Genomic DNA, 11,440 nt, shown 5'->3' with positions numbered 1-11,440 from the left:
TTTTTTTATAAACTGTGAAACTCATATTTCATTTGCTATTTCTATTAATTCTTAATGTTGAAAGCGTTTTCAGGTGATTTAGGTTGTTACTTTCTTAGTTCTTACTTTATTCGGTGTATTATATTTTGCCTTGTTTATTTATTTATTGAAACTTATAAAAAAAAAAAAAAGTAACAAAAATTTCAAAATGTTATAAAAATACTTGTGCATAACTGCCTATCAAAAAAACCTTAGACAACATTACTAATACTTTAATTAAACCGCCTATCAAAAAAAAATATCCAGACATGGAGTGCAAAGTCATATGGCTTACCTTCTCGTTGGTGCACATCGTTAAATGAGTTAAACAAGTATTATGTCTAATTTATGAACTAAATAGCCAGGGCAACATTTAAATAACTTTATTATTAAATGGATGACTAAAAACAATACAAGATAATCTTTCCCAAGATTGACTCGACTGTTTAGAATAGCTTTGCATTAGCAGAATATTGTCAAACAAACACGTAGTAAATATTGGTAAAAAGTGAAATATCTGGCTTACAAGTCGACACCTCATAAATGGCATTTTTTTTTTTACCTATTATGCTTTTTAATATTTGATCTGTAATGATTTTTAAAATGAATGCGTTTTTGAATTGCACAATTGTTTAGAGAGTTTATTTCTAACGAGAGGTATCAAAATCAAGTTTCTAATTTCTTTACTTATAACAATTTTTGGACGTACCCAAAGTAGTACACTTTAAGTAAAATTATTTTTTCTATGATTGATCTTTTTATTTAGTTTAGTTTTCAATAATTACATTTTAAGTAATTGAATTTATTTATGAAAAAACACTGTTGGACGTACCTTAACTTTAACACCCTGAAATATATAAAGTTTATTATGAATTTTAACTTAATCATACAATTGAGAACATCATGCATCAAAATGACGAAGCAAAATTAATCTCTTTGAAAGATATATTACAGAAAAATATAAATTCTTGTAAAGATCTTGTCGACTCTTGTAAATTATCTATTTAAAAATTTTTTTAAAAATTTACTTAAAAAGTCAAGTGTTTGCAACATTTCCGTGTTAAAGCTGATGATAAAATTCTTCAAGATCAAGTTAGATGTTATCAAAAAAAAAATGCTTCTTATATATCTAAGACACCATTTCATCAGGTAAAAAAAGTGTTTTGGAGAAGTTATTAATCACAAAATAATTTTAAACATTTTTTTATTTTTGCTAATGAAGCTTCTGACAGTTAAAGTTAAAAACAACTATTATTAATTATATGGTTCATTGATTCAAAGTTCAATAAGAGAATTTGTCAGTTTCTTAGATTGCATAAATGGTGTTACTTGTAAGGGTTATTTTATTTTTTGGTAAAAAAATTTCAGGTTCTTCTTTATATATCAAGAATTGCAGAGTTCATTGATATGATGGTGCAAGAGCAATTGATGGTCACACTAAAGGTTTGTATTTTAAATCTGAATAAAAAAGCTGAATATGCTCATTGCAATGGTCATAGATTTAACTTAGCTATTTGTGCCTCATACAAAGTCCAATATGACAAGTATCATTTTGGCACTTAGTCATATTTTGTAATATGTCAAGTATCTTTTTTGGCACACTTTAATGAGGTATCATAGTTTTTAAACTTGTACGTACCAGGCAACAAATGTTAGAGAAGCATATTTGAAGTACCGCTCCGGTGGCTGTTAAAAAAAACATTTAAGACGTTTTTGCAAAACACGTTGGGTGGAAAAAATTTACTTTTATTTTGTATACTTTTCAAGAACTTTGTGCTAGTTCCTACAAAAATGATTTCAGAAGTTCAATCTTTACGTGACACTAGAAGGACTTCATCATATATTTTAGTGACTTTTATAGAACAGATCTACTGATGTTCCATGCTTTAACCTTTAGAGCTACATTTATGTGAAGCCTTTTGGTTAAATCTAAAAAGATGATTTCAATTTTAATATTACTGAGTTGTTAAAAGTGATAAATTTTCCTGATTGTGAAAACATTCAAAATTTACTTGCTACTTTTTCATTAACTTCATGTGAATGTGAGTGTTTATTTTTATATGTGAGTACATATTTATATGTTTTTATATGTTTTATATGTGAATACATATTTATTTTGGCACCTGAAAAATTATATGTTATGCGCGTACCGGTTTGGTGTTATCATTCTTTATATATAAAGTGCTGTGTTGTATTTGTTATATTGGCAAACTCTTTTGTTTTTTGAATTGATTTTTTTCAAATTTATTTATTTATGAGCAAGATTTAATAAAATAAAGATTTTTAAATTTTATTTATTTTTAACAAAATGGGGCATTAAGAATGCGTCTCTAAATACCTTTTTATATAATTTAAAATTGCAAATTATAATATAAAAATATTTTATGACAATTTGTGTTATTTTATAATATATTTGTTGCAATATAAATATAAAATGTGTAATTTATTTTAATAATGGTAATGTAAAAATATATTTAAAAAAAAATAGATTTGTAAATAATGTGTAAATATATAACTTTATAATCTAAAAGTAAAGTGCCCCGGTGATAACCTTGCATATTTTAAAGTGAAAAACATATATATATATATATATATATTGTTATGTGGGCTAATTGGTTGATTTTTGCAATCCACTCTTAAAGGGGGAGGGGTAGGGGCTAGAGGTTGTTTAAAAAAATCAGATGTACCCAAATAATTTCCTGGGTCTGCCCCAGCTTATACCATTTTAATTATCTACTTTATAATTTTTTAAATTATTTAATCAAGGTTTGCAAAAGTTTCTGATATGTATAATACGCATGAATTCACAGTTAAGCCATTCCACATTTTAAATTGCAATGAATCTGGTCTTGTGATCAATATGATCTGGTCAATTAAGGGCTTATAGCCAGAGAGGAGTTTTAATTAGATTTTGAATCTCAAGTGAAAATGAACTTTTACAAATTATCTATCATTCTTATTTCACTAGTTTCAACTCTATCCTGCCTATTCATCTAGTTTCAACTTTTGAGAGCTTAAAATTAGACAATGTCTTATTTGATAAAAAATGTTATCCATTGATTGTTTGAATAAATAAATTTACTTTTTAAAATTGTTTTTTTATTCATTCATTCATTATTACATAAGAGATGCAATTGTTAAAATAGTTTGAATATATATTATTAGTTTACATGATTAATATAAACTACTACCTGTGTGGTAGTGGTATAATGTTTGAATAAATGATGGCCTGATAAACAATGTTGTTAGAAAGGCAATAGTTGTTCATTGGACATTTGGATTTGTCAATGTAGTTGCATGTCTTTTCATTAATTTTTGCCTCCTTATGATAATAGATTTTATGTTTGACATGCAGGAATAACTTATTTTGATTGTGTTTCTATTAAATATTTTACGGTGTCTATGGTTAACCGGAAAGTGGAGGTCTATGAGGTTTAAAAAACATTTACCTATTTTTGTTACAAAATTTACACTGAAAGGAGGATTATAGGGTAAGGTGGGGTAATCTGAGCCTATTTTTACCTATTTCTGACTTTGAGTTAAAAAAAAACAATGTTTAGGTATCGGCTTTCTGACAAATGATGTCTTAAAATCATGATTGGACATCCTACTAAACAAATTTAACAAAAAACTATTACTTAAAATACAATCAATAAGTCAGGGGAGCCTTTATTTGAAGATGCCTATATAGACCCACATTACCCCACGTAGTGGGGTAATGTGGGTCTACATAAAATATTGGTAGTTCTGGTTTAAAATACTGCTGCTTATGAAAAATCTGACATACATTCTATATGTACGCCCCTTTTTTATAGTATATATACAAGGTTTTATTTTAAAAAGTAGTTTTAAGTTGTTGTTTTTAAAAAAAAAAAGTGCATACATACACAGCACAACAATAAAAATTAAAAACTCGATCAAATAAAAGTAAAAAAATGGTGATTTAAAACAGAAATCATGTTTTAATAAAGTGTTTTATAAGAAATAACTATTTTTTTGATGATTGCACTTTTATGGTAAAATTCCTGCTATTTTGGGCACTTCTTAGATCTTTTTGGGTATTTCTTTGATACTTCAGTAAAGGTAATAGTTTTTTTTGTACACTTCTTTTTAACTTTGTTTTTTTCATCTCTAATTTTTTGTTCCTCTAGTAACCGTCGTTTGACTTTCTCATTTGTTAGGAGTTCTCCACATTTTGCTTGTGCTCTCTTCGTTTTTTGTTTTTGTTGTTTTGTTATTGCTGCCGTTTCTGCAGATACATTAGGACATATGATTGACCTTAAAGCTTCTTGCATACCAGATCTTGGTGTTTGTATTCTTGGAGATTTAGGGCTATGACGTTCAGGTGATTGATTGAAAAAGTCAATACCTGTTATCTTTCTTCTCATTTTTTCTTTATTTAATGGTGAGATAACTGTACCATAAAATCTTGCAATAACATTTGCTGGAGAGTCTCGGCCACAATTGTTTTAATAATCCTGTGAAAGCAGCCTTATCAATATTTTTTTTTTTGTGTTTCTCTTGCAAACCGCTTTAAAATTTTTCTACACTCATTCTTTAATGGTCCAAAGACAGCTACATCTAACGGTTGTAATGCGTGTGAGCAATTTGGTGGAAGACAAATAATTTGGATATCGTTATCCATGGCTGCTTTTATAGTACCATATGTTAAATGACTTCCATAAGTCATTATGGAATAAAGCCGTCATAAAGCAGGAGTATTGGTTTTTGATCTTGGTCAACAAATGGTATGAAGTGCTCGACAAACCTAAATAAAGAATGTATTTACTTCTATTGAATCATTTGTAACGCCTTCAAGAGCAACAAAGGCTATTCAGTGTAAATACATTAATAAAAAAAAGGAAAGAAAAAAAATTAAAATAAAAAAATGAAAATTATAAAATTCAAGTAAAATACCAGTTTTCAAATAGAAAGTCTTGCATCCATCCACTTGCTGTTGCCCCAAAAGCACATCCTGGTGGTCCATTTTCTACCCATTTAGAATACAGATAGCCTTCTCCCTTAAAAACAACAAATGGTGGAAGATATCTTCCATCTGCAGACACGCAGAACAGCACAGAGTACATAGCTTTACCAGAAGAACCAGCCAATTCATAAGCATCTTTGCTTTTTGGATGTACAAATACTCTCTTCGTTAAGTGATTTGTGGAAAGCCCAGTCTCGTCAAGATTGTATATACTACTTGGTACAATGTTATTATTATGAATCACATCAGATAAAATAGTAAAAAATTTATCTACAACTTCATGTGTTAAACTTTTAGCTCTTGAAAATGTAAGTATTTCAGGTTTGCGTAATCGAAGTTTATCAACATGAGGCTTCTTAAATGAAATTATCCAATCTTTTCCAGGAATTCCATTTTTAAAAGGAGTTTTCATCCTCATCGTTGTGCAAAATTGACCAACTAAATTACAAATGTCAAGAGAATCTAATGGAAGACCATATCTTTGACAATACTGCGCTGCAGCTACAATCATAGTTTCATCATTATCACTCAGCACATTTTTTCGACCTTCACGTTTGTTTGCATTAAATTCTTGTTGTTTTATTCTTCGTCTCAATGTTTCTTTAGGAACAGAACATTCTTTAGCAGCATGATAAATAGTACTTTTTTTCTCACATACTAACACAATTGCTCTTTCCAAACTATAGGCATTGTACTTGGGTTTTATTTTTTTATTATAACATCTTGGCATTTTTTAAATACTTTCTAAAGTAATATTTATGAAAAATCTGTTAAACTTTTAGTGAAATAAATTAGCATAAATCATAAAATATCACCAAAAAATATTTTAACACCATATAGGTCTTATATAATATTTGACCTAGGTATTGTTTCATACAAATAAATACACAAGTTTCTTAATATAAACTTCAAAGATATGAACTTCAAACAAGTGTTTAATAGTTCTAAAGAATTATTAACACAAAAGTAGTTAGGTCTGATGAAACTAATAGGTTTATAATGTTACTAACAACAACTTCGATAATATAATTACATATCATAATATTTTATATACATAGACCCACTTTACCCCACCTGATTATATTTCAAATTTTAAACAAACCATGTGCGTTAGTGTCTTACAGGTATACTTTCCTTAAAATATAGTAACATTACTTTCAAAATAACCATTTTTCATACGTTTACGCCTTATTTGAATATATTTTCTCTGAAGTTTAAAAACGGAGGAAAAAATGACTTGGTTTATGTATCTAGCATTTTAGCTAAAAAAATGCCGTTTCTAACAGCGTAGCAAGGATATTTTAAAATTAATTAGCCTAATATGTTATAACGTGGTAAAAATTACAACTTTATACTTAAAGCCATTATCAATATAACAGATAAATATGAATTAGACCCAGATTACCCCGTAGACCCACATTACCCCACCCTACCCTACCAAATTATCTTGCGTTTATGATTGCCGTTTGTTAATTTTATAATTGGATAATCATTCACTTGACAATGCTACTGATAATCTTAATTCAATAGCCTTTGGAATACTTTTTATTACACTCGGTGGATGAGTAGAACTAGTATGTATATAATTCAGTATATTATCTGGTTTGCGGTACGGCTGAAAAGAACCATCGCTAAAGTTTAGCGTTAAATCGAGATAACTATTTTCGAATAAAATTAATAGAGAATAGAAGGTTGTTATTTTTAAAAATTTGTACAAAATGTTTCTTTATCTTCTCTATTTCCTGACCACTCTTGTTCCTAAACATAGTAAATCCATCATCTCGATATATACCGAAATTACTTTTATCATAAAACTGCAAGATTTAATACAAAACAAAAACCCCAACTAATTCGCAAATCTCCGCACCATTAAAGGCCTCCATAGTGACATCAAATAATCCTCCTTTTTTCTTAATTCAAGCAGTCCACTGCTAAATAATAATAATTTTCTTGCATGGTGTATGAAACTCTTTTGTTCACTTTATATTGTTAGATGTTGTTCTGCAAAAGTTATAACATTTTTTAGTAGGTTTTCATTAATCGACGGATAAAAATCATTAATATCAAAGACTAAGAATTTACAGAATTGCTTTTCATATATATATATATATATATATATATATATATATATATATATATATATATATATATATATATATATATATATATATATATATATATATATTATATATATATATATAGCGTTGAGTCTTTAAGAATGCATGAAAAAAAAATCAATCAAATGTAATCATGCGTATATATGACAATAAATTTAAAAAATAATTTTAAAGCAGTATTTTCAAAAATTGCATCTTTAAAAAATACAACTAAGCAACACAAATTCAACATAAAATGCATTATTAGACATTCTTTAGAAACTAAAATAATAAAAAGCTGCCTACGTAAAAAACTATTTTTTACCAGCAAAATTTGTTATTATATTATTATAAACACATTCTCAGCCAACTCATTTTCTATCATCATGAGATCTGAAAGGTGTTCTTGTTTCATAGTGGCCCTACAATAATTCTTTATAAATTTTAATTTACTGAAAGATTGTTCACCCTCTGTAACAGATACTGGCATTCTATTAAAAATTCGAATTAAGATGCATACATTTGGAAAAATAGGCTGCAGACCCTTTGAATGTATTTGGTTTAAAAGGCTCAATGAGTTTCCAGGAAACATAAAAAGCAAAGACTCCTCCAAACGATTAAGATGCAAAATTTCTTGTATGAAGTTGTCTTCTTTGACATCATTAGCGTAAAATTGTGCCTATTCACGAGCTTTTATCTCTTGAGAATCTAGTTCTTGGTCTTTCAACCATATGGATGAGAACCACGAAGAAACACACTTTGCTATGTCAAATCTCGACTGAACTTGATGATTAAAATGATCAAGCGCAACGTTGAAAATATTTACCTCAAATTAATTATCAGGCTCTCATAGCAGAAAGCTGCATTTGCAGGTTCATTGTGATACCGTTTTGCTCTCTTCTTTCGTTTTGCCAAAAATTCAGTTTCAAAGCATAAAGAACCTGCAACAGTTTTTACTTCAGCCAAAATATTATTCATGATGAGCAGATACGGCCAAGATTGCTTATTAGCTTTTGATTTAGAATAACTTCGCCATATTAGAATAACTTCGCCATCTATTGTTTGCGAGGTTGACTGGAACAAACGGTTTTCTTCATCTACTACTTGTACAGTTTTATACCAAAAAGTCAGAAGCACAACAGTTTTAATGAATTTAAAAAACTTTATCAAAACTTAGCTTGATTAAGCATGTCTGCAGTAAGGTCAATATCCTCTGTGGTACGATTAAGGGCAGTAATAATTTCCCGTGGTCGTTTTGCTATTTGCTTAATAGCAGCAATCCAAGCTGTCCACCTGGATGTGGAAAGCTTGTAAAGAGAAATTCCATTAAATTCTTGCAGATTCTTCCATCTATGCGTACTACAGCTGAAGAATGCGTAGAAAGCTTGAATATTACCAAAGAAACTCTTCATCTCAGTGCTAAATTAAGGCTATGGGCGCCACAAGGAATATAGAGAGCTAATGTATTTTTCTGTAAAATTAACGCATGTGCCCCGACGTAAATTCTAGCTATGTTTAAGCCATTGTCGTAACCTTGGCCACGGTATTTCTGCATGACTGCTTTTATTAAAACATCATAAGTTAGTTTTGCAACATCCCCCCTTTTTTTTTTTTTAATGTCTTCAAAGCAAAGAAAGCGCTCTTTTACCTCCCAGCTTTATTTGTTAAAATGAACAAAGCAAGGAATAAAAGTGATCTGCTCAATATGTGAAACATCTCGCAACCCATCTATAATGACATCGATAAAGTATCCAGCTTCTCTCACTTCTTTTAAAAGGGCACACCGAACCAATGTAGCACACTCACCTATGAGCTTTTTTTGTGACTTCTATGAGATTTCCATTTCATTTTCTAGGATTTCGTCTAAATATAAATTTGATAATGGTTATAAATATATAGAATAAAAATGAATAACATAAGTCAGCATAAAAGGTATTGTGAAACCTATACCTGAATTATCAACAAATGCTTTTTGTTGGTCGTTACTTTCAGTTTCACTAGTAGGCATAAAATTAATGATAATTTTCTCTTTAGTGTTCGTTGAGTTTTTGTCGACTTTGACTCACAATCGCTAACTATGCTTTCACCTAAATAAAACGTTTGAACTACCTGGTATGATAATATATGAATAAACCATGAAAAAACTGCGCACCTTGTACAAAACTTTGCTCGATTATTTGTAGATACATGATTCATCCTCAATAGTCAATGCACTTGTAAGGAGCTGCGTATGCACTTTGTAAGGAACTGCGGATGTTCTTCGCTACTGCTTCTCTTGATATAGTAGACTACATTTTGGCGTTTTTTTTATGAACCTAATTAAATTTCCGAATAAATAAAAATGATTAAAAGCAAAATATTAAAACTTGGAGTAATAATAAACACTAAATTCATTTGTATGAGTATGAACCAAAGTAAACAAACCTAACTTTTTTGGCGTATTTTTATTTTCCTCATTATTTTGCGCTCTCTTGACAGCATTTGCACGATTAAGTGCCCCGGAATTTTTTTTACGGATCGTTATAATTTTAACTCTTTACCAAACAGACTATGATATTTTCGATAAAAAAAAAAATTATTTTCCGAAAAATTATTCGAAATGTTTTTAATATAGTTAAAAAGTTTGAGTCTACAGATTTATTTTATTCCGAATGGTAACATTACCGAATTGAGGACATAATTTTGAAACGAACAATCAAAGAAATAAACAAATAAAAACTTATTTTCAATTTTTTTTTAATTTTACTTAAAATATATGTGACTTTGCAAAGCCATTAAGGAGGTAGGGGGGTGGGGGTAATGGGAGAGAAAAAAATAAGGAATCAATCAAAAGATGTACTCGAACTAAAGCTGCAAGACATATGGGAGTAACTTCTACATCACTAATTGTCAATGAAATGCAACAGGACAAGTTTGCACAAGCTATTTTATGTATTGGTACTTCTAAAAGTGTTTCACCTGTACCCCTGAAAAATACACAATTAAATCTCCTGATAAAAGTAAAAATTCAGCTCAGCATTAGAAAAAAAATTTGAGCGTTCACAAGAGCTTATTCAAGAGCTGAGCGAAAAAAGCGTTCAACCTGAATAAACTCCTGGCCTACTGACAGTGCAGAAAGTTAAGTCAAAGATTTCCAAAGTTACTACGAGGGTTACGCAGTTTCACGGATGAATGAAAAGAAAAAATGTGTTGGAGTTGGTGAAGGTAATCAAAATCAAGAACCAAAGGATAAATAAAAAGAAAATGGAACAAAGAGAAACAAAAAGAAACATTTTTAAGGTGTAAAAATAAATGCAACTGTGGAGAAGGTGATTGTGTCATGCCATAATACTTTAGCAATACAGTGTACAAAGGTCAGTCTGCGGAAAGTTATCTTGTAAAGTGGATGGAAAGAAACCAATAACTTTTTTAGATGCTGCAGTTACCAACAATTTCCTCAAATGTAAGGCTATTGAGCATAAAAGTGATGAACATACTAACAGTTAGAAGAATACACCAAGAAAGTGACCTCATAGTTCTTATGTTCATATTACCGATATGTGGTATCGACATAATTTCATTATGCTTAGTCAATTAGTTGATCAATTAAGAGGATAATTTCAAGGATTTATAAAAAAACTTTTAAATTGTCTTAAAGACAAATAGAGCTATATGTGAAAAAAATTTTCACAAACAACTAGTCAATTTTCTCGGTTTTTAATAGAAAAATAAATTTTAATAGAAAAAACCAAAACTCTATTTTAATATTGAGCTTTTGAACCGTATATATATATTTTTGTTAATGGACCCCAAAAACCACACAAAAATACTACATTGGTTAACTTAAGATATTTTAGCAACTGTCTTTTAATTTTCTTTTAATTTTTTTTGCAGAAATATGACTTAAATCTTTAAAAAAATTCTTACTTTGCAAACTTTAATGGAAATTTCAAGTATTAATGGACTATAATGTTAAAAAGTTATAAAATTTTTAAATAAAATATTCTAGTGCTTTTATTATAAATTTCATAATGTTATGCTAACTTGCTTATTTTCAACAGTTTTCTATCAAAAAACTATCTTGCCAAATAAAAAAAATATATTTTGCTTCTTAATAAGGCCTGATCTATGAGTTACAGGTACTAATGTGAGCGTGTGGCTTTTGGGGATCCATGAATTTTTGGGGCCAATGAGTTTTTAGGGCCCATCTACCTGTATTGACACTTATAAAAAATATTTTATCATTTGGAGTCCCTATCATCTTGGCGCGCGGGGTACGTATGCCCCCCCTCTCTCCGGCCTTGTATATATATATATATATACATTACATTTATGAGCCCCTGAGATGCATAGTGGTATA

At 29.3% G+C, this 11,440-nt stretch overlaps 1 protein-coding gene across 1 annotated transcript; it reads right to left on the bottom strand.

Moving 5' to 3' along the window:
- Positions 1–4,526: 4,526 nt before the first annotated feature.
- Positions 4,527–5,769, bottom strand: LOC136077772 (jerky protein homolog-like). The gene is made up of 2 exons (XM_065791950.1): positions 4,936–5,769; positions 4,527–4,786 (listed from the first exon to the last, which is right to left on the bottom strand). The coding sequence occupies exons 1-2, from the start codon at positions 5,733–5,735 to the stop codon at positions 4,708–4,710; spliced, it is 879 nt and encodes a 292-aa protein (XP_065648022.1). The 5' UTR covers positions 5,736–5,769; the 3' UTR covers positions 4,527–4,707.
- Between the last annotated feature and the right edge of the window lie 5,671 nt (positions 5,770–11,440).

The sequence above is a fragment of the Hydra vulgaris genome, chromosome 03, assembly GCF_038396675.1.
Source record: "Hydra vulgaris chromosome 03, alternate assembly HydraT2T_AEP".
Classification (NCBI taxonomy): Eukaryota; Metazoa; Cnidaria; class Hydrozoa; order Anthoathecata; family Hydridae; genus Hydra; species Hydra vulgaris.
Note: the sequence above shows the minus strand (reverse complement) of the source record. Positions and strands in the feature narration are given on the sequence as shown.